This window comes from Alligator sinensis, unplaced genomic scaffold (assembly GCF_000455745.1).
Source record: "Alligator sinensis unplaced genomic scaffold, ASM45574v1 scaffold459_1, whole genome shotgun sequence".
In the NCBI taxonomy this organism is placed as follows: domain Eukaryota; kingdom Metazoa; phylum Chordata; order Crocodylia; family Alligatoridae; genus Alligator; species Alligator sinensis.
The window spans coordinates 122628-142358 of NW_005843198.1; the positions used below are offsets into that span (position 1 = coordinate 122628).

Consider the following 19731-nt stretch of genomic DNA (forward strand, 5'->3'; position numbering starts at 1 on the left):
ACAAAGGCAAATCATTCTCTCAGCCAAGCTAAAAATGAATCTCTTTCTGTCAAAGCCAATAGGAATTACTTGTTATAGTACTGTGCTATTCACTAAAATTCTGGGTTGTACAAAGACTTTTGAAGGAAATATGGCACCAGACTATTTTTAATCTGGCAGTAGTGAAGCCAAACATTTCATTTGATTTATTTTTCTTTGTAGGAAAGAAGTGAAGAGGGGGGAAGGACTTACTTGACCAACATATGTTTCCCAGCACTGATTTGGATTATTATGAGTGTTATAGGCATAGGAAACTGTCTGGTTAAGTGGTGTGACTGGTGTTGCATAGTTTGGAGTGCGACTGTCTTCCAGACTGAACGTGCTGTTTCTACTGCCATTTATATCAGGGACCATTGTAGACAAGTTTTCTTTGAAAAGTTTTTTGGTGATTAAAGTAGTGGTGGAAGGTATCCAGTAACTTGCACTGCTGTTAGCTTCAAATTCCTGAAAGAATGGAACAGTAGTTTAGTCCATGTGTTTAACAGCTAAGTTTTTAGTTGCAGTCTCTGATTCTACATCTGCAATATTTCACTGGCACCCATTTTAATACACTCAGACATGTACTTTAAATACACAAAGTAAATGGTTGGCCACTCAGTTGCTGGCTTTACATTTACAAATGAGAACAGCCACCGTGTTTTGTAGACACCACATTGATCTGAGCTGAAATGATTTAATCTAAAAATGTAGCTTATGTTGCTAAAATAATTAACCAATGAACTGACCAGCTGTGTCTATCAGCAAGCAAATAATTTTGACTTTCCTACGTACAAAGAGTAGTAAATAGACATCACTACTCATTTTCAAATTGCAATTCCACCATTTTCAACAGGTGCAGTTTGGTTTGTAACAAAGCTTATATCTGATTTTAAATAAGGTACAATAAATACAAGAACTATATCTTTAAAGTTAACAAGTTGTACAACTGATATAACACATAAGAATACTTACAGCAATGCTCATGCTATCCACTTTATCCAACAGAGCAATGATTAAACTGTAAAGGTTCCCCAGATATAAAACAAGAACCCTGATAATGACAAGAATGGTTTTCATGATGATATTGGATATAAATTCTACATTGACTAAAATCAAACCTGAAAATCAGTTCACCCCTCTGCTCCCTTCCCCACACTCCACACTGTTTTCAAACTGATTGTTTGAAAACTGATCGTACCTGGCAAGCTGAAAGCGAAGAGTGGTCCGAGGGTGATACATCTCCAGTGCTGCCACAAGTTCAAATGCAGAGGGTGCAAGCATAGTAATTAGCGAAACAACAACACTCACCTATGGAAAAGACAACGTTCATGCAGTTTTTGAGAAGGTCTTCTTGGGGACTTGTGGAATCCGTTTGTCACTGACTGAAGCCTTGAACAGGCTTTTTTTTTTTTTTTTTTTTAAGGAAAATGTTTTGTCCCCCGGGTCAAACTAGCTAGATCAGGTCCAAATCAGTTTGAATCATCCAAGAACCAGATGTGGCCCTGCTACAGGCAAATATCCTTCACCCAAGCCTAGGGATTCAGATACTTTCAAATCCTTTGGCAGGCATCCTATACATTGCACATACTCAGTGTTGACCACTTGCCTCAGAAAATTCTACTTTTAAGTGTGTTACAGACAAGAGTTGTTATATGCATTTGTGATACAGAGTTACCTATATGGAGTATTGCTAAGGAACATTTCCTGTTCCCCACACACACACACACGCTGAATTTCTAATTTTTATAATTACAAGAAAGACTTTTACATATAAGACTCCCAAAGACAATATCCTGCTCTAATCTTACTGTGTGATTCTCTCCATACCATCTGCTTTTCCTTATCTCAGTTCCCAGTCATAGCTCCTAAAGGGAAACATGCATGGGTCAAAGTCTTAGTTCACATGCATGGGAGGGTGGATGGGGGGCACCAGGGATTGTAAGAGCCAAGTCCCTGTGCGTTGAGAAACTGCCGCAGCTGTATTCTGACAGTGCCCAGTGGGAAACTCTCCCTGATGATGATGATGTCACAGGGGATCCTATGAAACTGTAGTTCCACTCTGATCCCCACCGCGATCTATCACCATATCCTTGACCTATCCCTAAAGCCCCAGTGAATCAGGAGGGTACAAAAAGCACTTCTGAATCCATTCTTCATGGATTGAGGGAGATGCACACTTCCTTCATGGCTCTCCTCTAAGGTTTTGATCCTATAGGTGATCTGCATGTGCTTTGCTTTATTCCCATTAGTAGTCCCACTGATTGGCTAACTGAGGCCTATAGACTCTCTTTAACCACCAAGGGGCAGACAGAAAGGATCTGGCATGATATTACAGATGAACATCAGCAAATCAACAATGAATGGTCATCACCCAAAAGAACTGTGAAGTCCTTGCCAAACACAGAACTCTAACCTGAATGGACAGTCACCGACACTCCACCTGCTTTTAAGAAGAGTAAAAAAGCAGTTGACACACCATACCTCATTTTTTTCCCAGAGTGTCAGTTCCTTTTTGGTACGTTCTAGCTTTTGGGATCGATCCACCACAAAGTAAATAATGTAGATACTCCCAGCGAGGGAAAGCAGCACAAGGATGTTTGCAATAATCCTTAAGGTTATTGTCACTGCCCTGGAAAAAAGTCACACAGCAAAAACTACAGATGGTCTGCCTTGCAGAACCAGCCTTCTCTGAATGTGTAGGCTGCATGTGCTTGCAGTGGCACAAATAGTAGCGGCACAGATTTGTGCCACTACTTTGTGCCACAGTGCGTGCCCCTGCACATGCGCTTTGTTGTGGGACACACTGTCCCACTTCGGGCAAACTGCGCGTGCCCAGCTCTTCCCAGTTCCTAGCATGCTGGAGCGGCAGAGGCACAAATGGAGCAGTAGAGACATTCTAGTCAGCAGCCAGAGTGTCCCATTGGAGGACCAAGCCTCCATTTTTTCTGGCACATGCTATTTTTCCATGCTCTGCTCCGCTTTTTCCCCCTGGGGTTTTTTTTTTTTTTTGCAACTGGGAAATCCTGGTAGCAAATGTTGCCCCTATGCTGCAAATTTGCAGTGGGGGGCATATTTTAGCATTCCACGCATGTGGTTTCTGGCACCACAAACCACATGTGCCTGCCCGTGGGGACACAGCCATAAAGGTTGTAAAACAAGCAAACTGGCACTGTTAACTACATTTGACCAGTGATTTGGAACATATCCCCAGTAAGCTATACATACAGGTTTTTGCTTTTCTTCTTTTCCTGCTCTTCCAAAATAGCTTCCTTGAAAGAAACACAGCATTACCATTTTAGTAGCATACAACAGCAAAATACATCTTTTATATAAAAAACCTATACAGTTAAAAGCAAGCATATATTGCGCCTTTCTAAGAAATCTTGTAGAAGTAGAGGCTCAGGAAAAAAACGTGCATGCGTGTATGTGTGTATTGTGTCCAGTAAAAGATAAGAAATTCTGCTTCTCTCATTAAGTAAAGCAGACAGATACTCTCTTCTGTGCTGCTCCGTTACTTATTGATAATACTGTGTGCTGTGGATTTATGCAGAGAAGAGCATTTTTGGAAAGCAAGGACATATTAATAAATGCTTGTCCTCTCTCTTTCTTGGCACATATTCATTTTCCCTTGCCTGAAATGTTTACGGTTTAGGTCCCAACTCCATGCTAATGTGGACTTGTGCGCTGTCTCACTTGCTTCAACAGAACTGTACCGAGGGGCCCACACTAATCTTAAGATACGATAGGAGCCTTGGATTAGAAACTGTTCAGGGGAAGGACACAATGTGTGTTTTCTGTGAAGCTTGCAGCATAAGCATGTGGGTAATATAAAATAACACAATCACCATCAGTCACACCTAGTGATCGTTTGAGATAAAAATCACACAATTTATTGGTTTGTTCTAGACCTAATATGGAGTCATTTGGACCAAGGGCTTTTAGTGATGACACACACCAAGTTTATGGAACCACTTACTTATGGACAATAAACGAGATGCATTTGTTTTTAAAATCTAAGCAGAAGAGGCTTATGTTTAACTTTGCTTTTATTGTCAATACCCTTGTAAAATGTGTCTGGGCAATTTCTGGTGAACACAAGCATAAAATGAATGCAGATTATTGGGATGTTAAAGGGATCCTGGCTCTAGGCCCTGTGTTAAATCAGGAATGAATTTATCTCCAGGTTTCTAAATACAAGTCACATGTGCGATAGTGGAGATTAAACGGTGCATGATAAAAATATGATGGTGCCACTGGACAACTACAATAAATGAAATGGAAAGAAAAAATGTCACTTGAGAAGGTGATGTGAGCCTCTAATTTATATATCATACCCTTTAACCATAACTGATGTTAAAAACTGGGCACAGAAGAAGTGCATAACACTGCTATATGAAACTGTATGTCACCCCCTTACTAGGCACAATTAGTACCAGAAATTAATATGTGAAGAAAACAGAAAAGAAACAACATGTAATAGAACAGGTGAAAAAAGCAGTCAGCTATTTCACAATTCAATGGACCTAAAACAGCTTTTTTTTTCAGGGACTCGCTACTTACCCTGATGCTATTAACTATGGCAGCTGCTTTGCTTTCTGCAGCCTCAGGATTTCCTATTAAATAGTCCCAAGCGCAGAACACTCTCCAGCAAAAAGTGTAATTTTCATCAGAGGCGCTTGCCAGACTCATTCTGGAGTTCTTTGCCATTCTGGAAAGAGAATAAGAAACTTTCATTTTTATAAATGCTTTACGTAAAATATATTTGTGGTCTCAGTTCACAGTCTGTACATGCCCACAGCACAAAATACCATCAACATTCATAGTAATTGGTATCATTACAGGGAGTTTGAAGTAGAGGGGATAAGAACAGAGTAAGCGGCAGGAGTGAAATTTTATCTCTGCACCTTCCAGGTCACAGCTGAGGCAGTATATAGAAATGTGCAATCTTTATATGTGATGAATATGGCACTTCAGGCTTAAGGACTGACCTTCCTACCCCTTTCACTAGTAAATGGTGTCATAAGTCTCTATGTCACCTTTCCTTTTCCTAGAGGAAAACTGCCTTGTTATCATTGCTTTTATGATCATAAGTCAGTCCGGTAAATCTGTGATGATCCTGCATCAATTTTTCTGTCTAACAAATAGCTGGTTCGAGTCTCAGTGAAGTGATAGGGAATTTGAATGCTTCCTTTAGTTTATTCTTTCTGTCTGGATGATTAGCCCATATCTGTGTACATTACCTATGCCCCATCAATGCAAGCCATTGAAATACAATCAGGTATTATTTCATAGATGTGTTGTATAGCACGTTACTATATGCACCTGGCATGGCTTAATCAAGAGGCTTATATGTTTCACCTAAGAAAAATATTAGAAAGACCATAACAACTGGGCAGAATCAATGCCTTAATGGAGTACTTTTTGTAGGCAAAGAAAAGCAGACCTTGTCTAGAACCCCAAAGTGTAATCACTATGGTGACCAATGACAAAAATACTGGCCACCACTGATCTAAAATAACAGATCAAATGAAAACAAATGAAAAGGGTGTAATCAATTTTGAAGCTGACACAGCTATTATGGATCACCTAATAATCAGCCTGCACTGCAATGTATCAGACACACAGTTATCCTGAAGGGAAAATAAACTGAATGGAGAAAGGATAAAGTGACCTTGCTCCACACTAATTGCTGCACAGTCCTAGATTTATGGTCAGCACTGGCGGGCTCCCTCTGTCCCCTATGCAATTTCCAGTCTTGCCTCCTAAACAGCAAAGGAAATAAAACTGCTTTTGAATGCGATGAATTGTATCAGTTCCAGCAATGTGGAGAATGTTGTTTGTGGCAACATTCGTATCCTCGTTTTGAAAAGGATGGCCGTGGTGCTGTTACTGACTTGCTGGTGGACTACTAGTGGTAGAGAACTGGAATGCAAATAAAGTCCAACCCTATGTTCACTGCACTGGACATGAATACACAGTAGTGTAATAAACATAAATACTAGGGCTGTGTGAAGCTTTGGTCGCAGATTTGATTTGGAGGAGATTTGGCCCGATTCAGCAGATGAATCTCTGAATTCGAATTGAATCAGGAAACCCTTTAATTTCTCTCTGAATTGAATTGGAACCCTCCAAATTGATTTGGAGAGATTCGGAAAGATCCGGCGATTCGGACATAGACACAGCTTTAAATGTTTTTTCTACATACCTCTAGGTAGCAGGTGGCTTGTGAATGCTGAAATGCTGGGGCGGATGGAGCTTGGGGGGCTCCCCATTGTGCTTGGCAGCAGACCTAGAAGTGGACCAGAAGCACTTCCGGTCCACTTCCCGGTCCGCCAGGGAGCGTGAGAGAGACCCTCCCCTGCCCCCCAGCTTGGTGACTGGTGCCTCCTGGGTCTGGGGGGCACCCAGGGCCCCCCCCTCAGCCAATTGCTGGGCCAGGGGTGGCATGGGTGGGGGGGTGTCTCCCGTGTGGTCAGTGGCAGACCCGGAATTGGACCAGAAGTATTTCTACTCCAATTCCAGATTCACTGCTGAGTACGTGCGGCGGGGGGGCTGCGCTCCTGTGGGCCGCTCCATCTTCCCCAGCATCGCAGTGTTCATGAGTCATGCCTAGTACTTTGAGGTATGTAGAAAAATCATTTAAAGCTGTGTCTATGCCTGAATCGCTGATTCTCTGAATCAGCATCGAATCTTCAGATTTGGATGAGGCTGAATCGAATCAGGACAGTGATCCAAATCAATGAATCAAATCACTGTCCCTGATTCGGACCGAATCTGAATCCAAATCAAATATGGCCCATTTTGCATACCCCTAATACATAATCATGAATACAAACATGAATACATAATCTTCACCCCACTCTCTGGGGCTGTGAGCTGTTCCCTTCATTTTATAGAGTGGGAAACTGAAGAGAGAGGTAAAGGATGGTAAGTTCAAGAACAAGTTGGAATCAGAGCTCAGGAGATCTGAACCCCCATTCTGGCCGCAGTCTCTAAGACTAATCTGCTCCTCTGATACCAGAGGTATGAATAAACTACAGGAACTACAGAAATAAACAGAGGGGGAAGGAAATAATATACCAGTTCAGCTGGGTTGAATACATAGCTGTAAGTAAATACCAATAAAAGGGGAACATTACTTCTTTAAGAGAATGATGAAGCTATAAGCAAACACTGCCATTCCAACCAGGAAATAGGCCAGGGGCAGCCGATACCCAGCTTTCCCGATCTTCCTGTCCCGGCCATAGTAGCCATAAAACAAGACAGAGTACTGGAGGTAACCCTGTAAAGACAGCATACAGTGAGGAATTGGCACCAACATCCAGCTTGAAGAATTTACGTTGGTAACACAGTAACAAAGCGTGTGTTGGACTTGCCCCCAGAGACCAGATGGTGTCCAGGTCCTGTGCTGTTGCCAACTGTTCCGTGGGAATGGTCTTGTTGCCGAAGGGTGCTCCCGCCAGGAGCTGGTAAGAAAGGTAACCTCTTTAAAAAACGTATGAAACAAAGGCAATTTTATCACCCTATCTGTACAGCAGAGCCCAAGAAGCTCCAAAGAACTGAGTGCCAGAGTGGTAGCATCATTAATCCTGCTCCTCTCTCAATTTTTTAAAACTAAAAATACAGGGAGAAATTCTGCATCCAGCATCTAGCAAAGCCCTTGGTTGTTGGAGCTTGTATCTCTGAGGGTAGAATTTAACCTGTAGAGTTTAGTTTTTCAGTCCAGGTCTATGGACACATGCCAGAGCTGGGTAAAATGTATCAGCCATATAGTTTATTTACCCAAACTATGAACATTTGGATAGATCTAAACTATCCACTCCTTCATCCTGGGTTATTTCTGCCAAAAGAAGCCCCAGAAAAAAATTGGAGAATACTGTTTTGTTTTTGTATTTTCCACCTGACACATTCTGATTGTTTAAATTTTATAACACCACCTAAGGACTAAATGTATTTGTGCCATCTGAAGCATCAGTGAGAGTTCTGTGTGCCCAGACTGTCTGAATGCCAGGCTCTAACGCTCCAAATATCAGAGTGGGACTTAGTTACAGGGATTAAAGGAGCCATTTCTTTAATTTGCCACCCTCTGCTCCTCCTCCCCCGCCCTCCTGCTCTCCCTCCCAATAAACACATCAGCACTTACTCTCTTGGTAAAATGACATCTGATACATAAGTGGCAGAAAAATACCTAATAGTGCAAATATTGTAAATTTTCCTTAAACTGTATATTAAAAAGCCATCTATACCTTTGAGCATAACATGTCTTTAATTCAGGAAGGGAAATCCTACAATAAGAGCTTTCTAAAGATATTAGATATGTGGTTACCTCTGGTAAGACTACAAATGCTCCTGTCATTATGGTAAGCACAATATTGATTCCAAATAGCCATCTCAGAAAGATGAAGTAGGAGGCAACTCCAGATCCAAAATGACCTTAAGGCACAGAAAAATAGTTATTTCAGCAATGCAGCCTACTAAGAGCCAGTTGACTTATTTATGAAGTGTTATTTGGCAATTAAAAAACAGTAATGATTCCAATTGTGTAATACACATCTTGAGTAGGAAATGTTACATCATAAATGGGATGCTGTATGATAAGCTGAGATACAGTGGTTTAAAAAAATTACCAACAATATTTACAAAGAAAGTGATTATGATCATAGAAATCTTCCTCATTCATGTTATATACACCGTTTTCACTGTCTGTTCTTATGGAAACTTGAACTGAAACATACACACAACTACTAATAGTTACATTTCATCTATTGTTCTAAGGAACCTTTTCATAATTTATCCAAATTATTTTGTTCTGCAAAATATAAGAACATAAGACTTGCTATTTACTAGGTCAGACTGCAGGTCTGATTATTCTAGCATTCTCTCTCTCACAGGGTATAAGCAGACAAATTTTTTTACTGCAGCTCACATTGTGAGCAAACAGACACCCTAGCCCCTTGTCACAGTCCAGGGGTCCAAAAATACCGCTGTGACCAAACGTAGACACAGATAATGATATCTTATAGAGGAGGATGCCTGTTTGCTTACTGCACACTAGGGGTGTGTGAAATGGGCCCTATTTGATTTGGATTCAGATTCAACCCAAATCGGGGACAGTGATTAGTTGATTCGGATCATTGTCCCAATTCGATTCGGCTGAATCCGAATCTGGAGATTTGACGCTGATTCAGAGAATCAGCGATTTGGTCATAGACACAGCTTTAAATGCTTTTTCTACATACCTCAAGGTATGAGGTACAGCTCATGAATGCTGCGATGCTGGGGCGGGTGGAGTGTCTCACGGGAGTGTGGGGAGGCCCCCCATATGATCGGCAATGAACCCGGAAATGAACCGGAAGTATTTCCGGTCCACTTCTGGGTCTGCCGGGGAGTGCACTGGGCCTGCCCCCCCACACACCCTCCCGGTTCAGCGATCAGCCATGGAGGGACCCCGGGTGCTCCCCCAGATCCAGGAGGCACCAGTCACCAAGCCGGGGGGGCGGACACAGGGGGGGCCCCCCAGTGTGCTCTCTGGTGAACCCATAAGTGCTTCTGGTCCACTTCTGGGTCTGCTGCTGAGCATGCTGGGGATCCCCCCATGCTCCTGTGGGACTCTCCATTTGCCCCAGCATCACAGCATTCATGAGCCGCCCGGTACCTCAAGGTATGTAGAAAAAACATTTAAAGCTGTGTCTATGTCCGAATTGCTGAATCTTTCTGAATCTCTCTGAATAGATTCAGTGTTCTGATTCAATTTGGAGAGATTAAAGGGACCTCTAATTCGATTTGGATTCAGAGATTTGGCCACTAAATCGGGCCAAATCTCCACCGAATTGAATCAGGGACTGAAGCTTCACACAGCCCTATTGCACACCTCAGGAACACTCTTAAAGGGGAATTCTCATGGCACCCATATCAGGGCAGTGCATCTGCAAACGGGGGCGGGGGCCTGCCACTTCATGCTGCTGTACCTCAAATCAGTGTAGGAGCGTCCTCTTTCAAATAGGCATCATGGATATACCCTGCAGGAAATGTATATAGCTGTGTATTAGGCCTGTGCGAAATGGCTAGTATTCGGTTCAGATTCGGATTTGGCCGATTCAGGGGACAGTGATTCGATTCAGCAATTCAAATCACTGTCCCAAATCAATTCGGCCAAGTCTGATTCGGAGATTTGGCCACTGCTGAATATGCTGAATCTCTGAATCGGACAGGCCCCATCCCTTGCCCGCTCTCCCAGCCCCATCAATGGCTGCCCTGCCCAGACCCTGCCCTGACCCAGCTCCCGGCCCCTTAAAAAAAAAAAAAAAAAGTCCCTGAGTCACCAGCTCCTGCCAGGCCAGGGGACACACACACACACGATTCCCACTGCCCCCCACTGCCCTGCACTGTGTGGGGGGCTCTGCCAGAAGCCCCCTGACCCACGCCCACTATCCCAGCCGCCCTCCATGGCTGCCCCACCCAGCCCCAGCTCCCAGCTCCTTAAAAAAACAAAACAAAAAACCCCCCTGAACTCCCCAGCTTGTGCCAGGTGGGGAGGGTGATCCCAACTGCCCCCCACTGCCTCGTGCTATGGGAGGACTCTGCCATGAGCCCCCCAGAAGCCCCAAGGCCACTGCAGCAGCCAGTAAGTGGGGGCTTTTTTTTTTTTTTTTTTTAAAGAACCAGGAGCTGGGGCCAGATGGGGCAGCCATGGATGGTTTGGGAGAGTGGGCAGGGGTCAGGGGGCTCATGGCAGAGCCCCCCATGTAGTATGGGGCAGAGGGAGGTAGCGGGGGATTGCCTTCCCATCACCTGGCAGCAGCCAGTGGGTGGGGGATTTTTTTCTTTTCTTTTTTAAAGAGCCGGGAGCTGGGGCCAGGCAGGATAGCCATGGGGTGGGGCTGGGCAAGTGGGCAGGGGGTGGGGGGCATTCAAGGGGCTGGGAGAGCAGGAAGGGTGTGGGGCCCGGTGGGGGTCCCCCCATGGTCCCCTCCCCACTCCTCCAGTCCCCCCTCCCCCGCTCCCTAATTATCAGCATGGAGTCTGGGTCCAGCTCCCTGCAGCAGTGAGTGGAAACTGCCCGAATCTCTGAAGCTCTCCAAATCTTTTCCAAATCAAATCAGAGAGCTTCAAATCAGTTCAGACCTTTTTATTGGTTTCCTGATTCGATTTGGATTCAGAGATTTGGCCGCTGAATCGGGCTGAATCTCCTCTGAATTGGATCAGCACCCGAAGCTTCACACAGCCTTACTGTGCATCTCACTGCCATGTATACTCCTGTGTACTCATTGCTGTGCCACGAGTTGGGTGTGCAACTGCAAGCAGAGGAACCCTATGGTTTCAGGACATGGCAATATAAAGCAGGGGTTTGGCTGCTTACACACACCCCAACCTAGGGTGCAGCAGTCTGATATACACATGGGACCCCTATGGCTTCCTTCACTTGCAAATGAGTGCCCTGGGTCAGGACAGCAGTCCCCAGCAACATAGATAAATACCAGTGAAGCAGATCAGCTGTACCGGGACACGTTAGCATTGCTAATCCTGCTCCAAAGATGATGCGTGTTATCTACTGTGTATACGCACGGTGACAGAGCGCAGGTGCTGAGGGGGAAGAGCCACAGGGCCCATCCAGAATTTTCTAACCCTTGCACCTCTCCCCACTGCAGCTTCCACCAGTCTGGAAGTGTTATGAAATCAGCCCTATACACAAGGTTCATCATAAAATTATTTCCAGATTTTGTTTAAAGTTCAAGATTTTTGACTACCCTTAATAGAAATTATAAAAATCAAAATACCTGCTCTTATGTGGCATGATTAGATCTTAGCTTTCAATAGCTTTTACAATGAAGCAAAAGTTTAACTCTTGGTTCCAAAAGAGCTGATGGGGATTCTTTGAGGTAGGAGAATTTCCCTTACACAGCTGGGTCTAAGCCATCTGCTCCCAGCCCCAGCATAGAAGATACGTTGCGAATGGGCCAGTGATAAATGGATGTATGACTTGATTGGCCAACAGAATTTAGAGCATATTAAAGGCTATTCTAAATCACATCAGAAACTCAATGGCTTGGACTGATGGCTTTGAGCCTGCTTCCGTACTGTATGTCCTGTGCACTGAAAATGTTGATGAGACATTTATTTTGTAACAGACATTGCAATGCAATTTTTATAGCAACACAATTGGCCCCATTTAAATTATAAAACTTACTACACTGTAGTATCACTAAGATTAATACTGAAAACTATTTTGTCTAAGTTAACATGGCAACAACTCTACTTTAATGAACACTGGTGATTTTTTAACAAGGCTACTTTATAGTTCATCAGTTCAAGACATCCAGTTTGGCACAAACCCCTAGCATTTTAGCAGGCAGTGCACTGTTCAGTGCCACTTAGTTTCCATACTTACTTTCAATTTTCTTTATTCTCATTTCCCAAGGAACAAAAATCACCAGAAAATTATATGCAAGCCGAACAAACTTCTTCCAGAGCTAAAGAAGACAGTAAAGAAATAGGAGATTTGTATAAAACAATAACTACCATTAATGTGTCAGAATACTTTGCTTATGCATAGCATCCTTCACCCTGTGCCATAAGGCATGTTATAAACAATAACTAATGACATTTCACTGAATTCTTGTGAGGTAGGTAAGACACAGAAAATGAAGTCACGGTAAGGTTGAAAAACTTATTGTAAATCAGAAAAAATAGGAACAGAACATGGGACTTGTGACTCCTAAGCACATTATAACCACTAAACCACACAGGCACACATATATATGCCAAATTTTGGAAGTTCTTGAAACAAAAATATAACTCTCATCTATTATTCTATTAGTGCATACAGGTAACTGCTACTTACAAAAGATTATAAAATATGTCTTTTCTCATTTAAAGCAGAAATGAATAGCAACATCTGTAATTTTACATATTATTGTAAATTTCCTCCTGTTCAAGCACAATATCAAGTAATTCAGGATAATTTCATAGATCTTTCCTCATGATGCCTGCTTCTGTGTAACAAAAGATGACTGCTATATTTACTATTTCTCTGCATATTTAGTTTAGTATCAGGATGATAATAATATATGTGTACTGTAATAATTATTAAATATAAGTTACGGTAGATCTAGTTACTTGAGGAAAAACTATATGTTACTGAATGGCAATCTGAGCATTAAATTGCACACAGTCTAATTACCAAATTGGAAGCAAGCTCATATTTTAATAAATGCATCATCAATTTCCATGGTCAATGTTAATTATTTTTTACAGTCCTATCAAGGTTTTTATTGCACAAATTGGAAGAATTTTAATTAAGCAAAGAATTAACAGATGCTATGAACTGCACCCAGAGCTGCTACTTTAATTTGAAAGCAAAGTTCATCAGGCTGAGAAAGGGATCAAGCAACTTCTACAGGTAGCACTGTAGGTGCATAAATTATACATGGATGTCAGTGTGAAAAAGCCTGGAGTAGCAGTGATAACAGTTATTATTTCTATCCCTGCATACTGATTACCTGAATAAAAACAAATGATTATTTACATATTTGTAGGCAGGAGCCTGGCTATACCACATAATTAAATGGCAAGCATACATGGAGATTTTCATTTTATTCATGATAGTCTATTTCTTAAATTGGATTTGTTTAATTATCAAAAGAGAATATTATGTCCTGTTTGCCAGCAGTTGATAATTCTTTTTCTATTTGGCTGGCAGATCCTGGATATTGCTAATTAAGCATCTTGCTTTCAATGAATGCTCTTTTCTGATGATACAATGCTTCTACTTTGTCTTTTGACTTGCCAATGTCCCCTCATTCCATATTCTGCTTGGAAAAATCTGTCTAACCTGGTTTTACCAGTTTTAAATATATATAGAGTAGTGAACACCAATTAGTGAGGAGGCCAAACTACCTAACCACACAATGTTATGCTCAAAAGAAATTTACCAAATACTTTAGTTACATATAAGTAACCAAGTCTCCTTGTATGTTGTTCCCAAGGAGAGCTTGGGAACTACATTTCATTAGACTGTTGGACAGTAGGGGTGTGTGAAATGAGACATATTCAATTTGGATTTGGATATGGCCTGAATTGGGGACAGTGATTTGATTTGTTGATTTGGATAACTGTCCCCAATTCAATTAGGCTGAATCCAAATCCGTTCGATACTGATTCGGAGAATCAGAGATTCAGCCATAGACACAGCTTTAAATGTTTTTTCCTATATACCTTGAGGTACCAGGCATGGCTTGTGAATGCTGCAATGCTGGGGTGGATGAAGCATCCCACAGGAGTGTGTGTGTGGGGGGGGCAGGGGCGGCAGGGCCTGTGTGCTTGGCGGCAAACCCAGAAGTGGACCAGAACTACTTCCGGCCCACTTCCTGGTCCACTGCTGAGCACGCTGTTCCCCTGCCCTGTGCACCCCCAGGCTCGGCCATCAGCTGTAGGGGTCCCCAGAGACCCAGGGGGTACCAGTTGCCAAGCTGGGAGGGCATGGGGGGCTCCCCAGCAGACCCAGGAGTACATCGGAAGTGCTTGTGGTCCACTTCCAGGTCTGCTGTTGAGTGCACGGGGAGCCCCTGCGCCTCTGTGGGACACTCCATCTGCCCCAGCATCTCAGCATTCACAAGCTGCCTGGTACCTAGAGGTATGTAGAAAAAAACATTTGAAGCCGTGTCTATATTTGAATCACTGAATCTTTCCGATTCGATTCGGAGAGATTAAAGGGTCTCCTGATTTGATTCAGATTTGGAGATTCGGCCACCAAATCAGGCTGAATCTCTGCCAAATTGAATCAGGGACCGAAGCTTCATCCTATTGGACAGTAAGTATCAGGGACTTAATATAGACAATGATTTCATGGTCCACTACTTGATACTCACTAACCTTCATAGACGATAATGACCCTCCTGAATGATTTTGCTCTTCCATTATTAGATTTTTCCTACCTCTCTCCTACCTGTTGGCTACCTGATAACTTTTCTTATATTCTGTTTTTATTTACATACAGAATTTTATACAAGCTTCTGTTCCATCTGCTACTTAGCTCTTCTGTGTCTGTTTCCATCCCAGAGACCTGAGGAAGGATACCGTGATACTTGAAAGCTTGTCTAAGCTTGTCCAGAGCTTGACTCAACCATGTAGCTGGGTACAATAAAAGACAGCACCCTCAAGAATTCTTGTCTCTGAGTCCAAACTGTAATTTAGCAGATGTTTCATGTCTAAGAATGCTCAAGTTCTTTAGACTGGGAAAATCCTGCTCTACTGAGGCCAATGGCAAAACTCTCATTTCCTTCAACTTGTGCCAACCATGCACGCATACACATGTAGACTGTAGAAGCCCTACATGCTAGCCAGTATTTGTTTGAGAAGGAAAATGTATTCACATTACTGGAATAAGATCCATCCCTCATGCATCAAATTACTCTGCAAAAAAGTAATTACTAAATTCTTAATAGGAAAAGGAAGCTTCTAGCAATTTTTTTCTCCCCATCATTCTTGAACTGGGGATTAGTGTTGCATAGAAAATGTCTACTTCTGTGAAGGAAAATTTCAAATAACTGTTATACAAAAGATCTGTCATTTTAATGAAAAGGAGAAATACCTCAGCACCAGCTGCTTGGTAGCCTCTTGTTCTGGTGAGCCTCCCTTCATACTTCAGCACAATCTCTCTTGCTTGCCTGAAAAGGAAGACAGAGCCTTCATTTCACATAGCCATTCCACATAATATATTCTGGACTCTAGTGACTCCACACAGATGACAGCTAACTAAGGCCATGTGTAGACAAAATGAGGGGCGTGTGCGCACAACACTTTAAAGTGGGTTAAATGCTTTTGCACCGCTGTAATGATATTGGTGTTTGCATGCGTTGGTGGTGTATTGCACAGTAATTCCAGCTGCTGTAGCAAATTCAGTGGTGTAATGCACTTTAATGACTTGGGAGGCAGTAAACTAAAACTCCTCCAAGGAGTTTTAGTTTGCTGCCCTGCAGCCATGGAGCGAAGCACCGGGCTCCATGCAGCTCAGGGGCTCTGCAGGAAGCCCATGCAGGCAGCCTGGCAGCAGCCTGGGCGCCTGTGGGTGGGTGCCACAGGTGGGGAGGGGCTGCCGCTGCCATGCAGGGAAGCACCAGCCCCCCCCCACAGCCCAGGGACCGTTTTGCCTGCCGGCAGCTCGTCCTCCCCTCCCCACCTCCAGAGAGGCAGGTAAGTGGGGGTGTGTATGACACAGGGGTTGAAAGGGCCCTAAATTGAAGTGGTGTTTTTAAAAACCCACTGCTTCAATTTAGGGCCCCCATTTCATCTACACATACCCTAAGTAAAGCGATGTGAAATATTGTTACAAATTTTCTGCCCGTGCCTCAAACCCTTACTCGGGCAAAGTTCCATTTTCTACAAATGAGAGTTGTGCTATCGCATTAAAATCAATGGGAATTTTGCTTGAGAAAGAACTATGAGATCAGATGCCACGAGTGGCCAACAGGAATTTAAGATGATCATTGTAATTAGAAATCCAGATATATTTTTTTTCCTGTGCCATTTTAACTAATTTCCAATTTTTTTCTACAATAACGCCACTTAAATATTCTCATAACATAAAAACCATTAAGTTTATCTGGATACTGGCTCTTGTTCTGAAAGTTCAATCCCAAATATAGGTTCATTAAAACAGCCATTGATTAATAATTGGACAAGGTCTGGTTTGCACATACTTGATGGGAGTCTTACTGACTTCAACAGGAGATATATAGCACTAGCACAGAAGCAGTGCACTTATGCAGCCAAGAAAACAACTCAGGTTTAGCTGCAAGCTACTGAATTGCACTTCATGGACATAAGATGTCTCTCCTTTCCTCCCACAACAAGGCAATGTCTCCCTGAGAAGCAGCAGAACTTCCTAGTCATTTAAATGCCAGATATTAAGAAAAAAAAAGAACTATTATACCACATTTCAAATTTGGGAACATTAATATATTGCTCATGGTTTTAAACTATGTTGTCAGGATAATCCAATATGTCATGCTTTTGCCAGTCTACATGTACCCCTTTCATCCATTAAAAAAATGCTTCTATTCATTTCAATTTATATATAATTTAAAATTAAAGGGTCAAAATCTGTCTTGGCAGCCCCTGAAACATCATTACTTTCAAATATAGCCTTTTGCGTTACATTAATTTTATTCCATAGACCATGAGTTAGGAATGCTGAGTATCTTTGACAGAACACACTGCATATACTATGATACCACAAGAATCCTTCCCAAAAATCTGAAGAGAAGAATTGTTTAAAGATTGAATGTGCCAGATGGCTTAGAAAAAAAATGTTTCAGAAATACCAAATTTGGAAGCCAAGATAAGCTAATGAAGAATGAAGAGTTGTGTGAGACCCCAAGCACTCTGGGCAAGGAAGCGCAGTACAGCTGTCTGCTAGGTAAGGGAAAAGCTACAAGGGGCCGATTCACGGTCCACAGTCCACTTAAGTCAATAGAAAGATTCCCATGGACTTCAATGGATTTTACATCAGGCTCTTAATATGGTGAACTGGTAGGAAGTGATTTTTGAAACTGAAAAGTGGGAAAAATGAAGGGACTTAAAATAAGTGTTTTATGCAACATGAAAATATTTTCATCAGTCTCCTGTAACTGCAGGATCAGTTTCATCCTGTTTCATACAGTGAACACACGCGCAAAAGAGCTGTAATAAAATTCTAGACACTCTAATTTGCAAAGTCCTCATCCTCTAATTCCTACCTCCATCTTGCTCCATGGCCTACTATAAATGATCCCCAAGCAGTTAAATACTTCCTATACTCGTATCTAATTTAGATTAAAAGCTTACAAGGGCTGAAATGACAGTGATAACCACAGGGATCAAAACTTTTAATGAAAACTCTATTACCTGAGTGCCCGTAGTTTCTGTCTCATTGGCCACGGTCTACAACGGATGTTTGCCACAGTCTCCTTCTGGAACTGGATATTCTGGAAGATCTGTTCTGGGTCTTTGCTGTCAACCTTTTCATCACCATTATCATCGTCTGAGTTACTGAGCATGCCAGCACCCCAGGGGGAAACAAACACAAGATAAATTATTCCCATTCAGATCTATGATAGAGAATCGAGATGCATATGAACAGCAGGGGTGTGCTACAAAGACTCATGGGAGCCCCAGGCTGCAATTCCACCACCAAACTGGAGAAAGGATTGCCATGATCATCTTTACTTGGGACTGAGGCATCCTCCCTGCCCAGCTTCTCTTGGATTAGCCAGACAAGAGGTGGATTTTTTCCCTCCAGCTCATAAAAATACTTCTGAAAAGCATTTTATTTTTTTGTCTTGGAATATATCAGCTTGCACCAAGTGTCAGGTTTTTGGAAACATATCCGTACCCACAGTAGGAATTCCAGCTCTTTAGCTCCCCACATCTCACATCATGGAACACTGCGCTGTCCTTTCAACAAACTGTGTATTTTTCAACAAGAACATTTACTGCTAATGTATTAGCCATGTGGCAGTGCTTTCTACTTTACTGGTGATCATGATAAAATGTTGCCTTGTTCAAATAGGGAAACAAAGCACTGGAATACTTTAGCCCTTCAATCTTTTACCAGGCTATGGAGGAAATAATTATGGGATCCTCGGTCACCGAGAGTAGCACATCACTGAAAATGGTTCACATGTCCAGACACTGGTTTCTGCAGCTGATTATCAAATCATCTTTCTCTGGCATTGCTAGTACATGTGTTGTGCTAAGGAGCTCTGCACTCCTTGTTTGAAACATCCTGCATAGTGTAATGGGAGCGGACAGCAGTGTTTGTACGTGTAGGGGAGCGAGCCTGCAACCTGCAGCACTGAGGATTTCTTTTAAGAACGGCAGAAACACAACTGCAAACTTACACAAAACAAAGCCAATAACTAATGATCAAGTTGGCCAGTTTCCTCACTGCATCCCCTTTATGATTGTCAGGAATGACACCCACTAAAACTTCTCTGCAGCTCTGCTCAACAGCAGGACACCTTTGGATTCCCTTGTAACCTGAGATCATCTCACTGGAATTACAGTGGAAATGTATTTGACCCTGTATGGAACATGAGTTGAAAAAAATGTAAAAGAAAAATACACTGAAAGCTTTCCTCTATCTCATATTCCTGCTTATTATTTGTAGACATCAGAGCAGAAAGACTTGAGTCAAGATGCTATGTTTCAGCAAGATCAAGAGAAATTGTTTTTGTGTTTGTATTTTAAGAGGAACAGAAGATGCTCTCTCACCTGTGGGGTGGCTCCTGGTATGTGTAGATGCTGGAGTGCCGCTTCACACTTTTGTACCTCTTGCAGGACTTTGTAGTTTTCATGGTAGCAGATCCACTCATTGTCAGCACAGTGGTGATATCCGTAGCTGCGCTTGCCTTGGTTTGCAGCAGGTGGAATTTAGAAATGCGGGAAGGAAGACTTAGGCTCACAGGAAAAGTATCTTAAGCAGTAAATATGTTATAAACTAGGAAGAGAGAGCACAGAGTGACTCCCTAGTCCTGCTGGAACAGACCACCACTTGCCTGCGTCTGATGCTCCTAACAGTAGGAAAGACCTGAAACCTGGCAACACATGCATAGTCTTAAAGTGGCAGTACACAAGATATAGTACTGTGGCATCCTTGGTGCTTGCTACTGATAAGAAACAGAATCCAGTGTCACATAGTGGGTGGACAGCCTAAATCCAGTTCACAGGTATGAA

The 19731-nt window shown here is 42.5% G+C and overlaps 1 protein-coding gene across 1 annotated transcript in view; it reads right to left on the minus strand.

Annotated features, from left to right (window-relative positions):
* The window catches only part of TMC3 (transmembrane channel like 3), a 37695-nt gene extending 18343 nt beyond the window's left edge, over positions 1 to 19352 (minus strand). Inside the window, exons 1-13 of the mRNA XM_006037926.3 lie at positions 19274 to 19352; positions 17902 to 18052; positions 15608 to 15683; positions 12407 to 12488; positions 8345 to 8451; positions 7395 to 7484; positions 7158 to 7300; positions 4579 to 4726; positions 3244 to 3287; positions 2500 to 2647; positions 1217 to 1326; positions 991 to 1069; positions 232 to 483 (exon numbers count right to left, since the gene is read on the minus strand). Of these exons, the coding sequence (XP_006037988.1) occupies positions 232 to 483; positions 991 to 1069; positions 1217 to 1326; positions 2500 to 2647; positions 3244 to 3287; positions 4579 to 4726; positions 7158 to 7300; positions 7395 to 7484; positions 8345 to 8451; positions 12407 to 12488; positions 15608 to 15683; positions 17902 to 18052; positions 19274 to 19352 (1509 nt within the window). The remainder of the gene's footprint in view (positions 1 to 231; positions 484 to 990; positions 1070 to 1216; positions 1327 to 2499; positions 2648 to 3243; positions 3288 to 4578; positions 4727 to 7157; positions 7301 to 7394; positions 7485 to 8344; positions 8452 to 12406; positions 12489 to 15607; positions 15684 to 17901; positions 18053 to 19273) is intronic.
* Between the last annotated feature and the right edge of the window lie 379 nt (positions 19353 to 19731).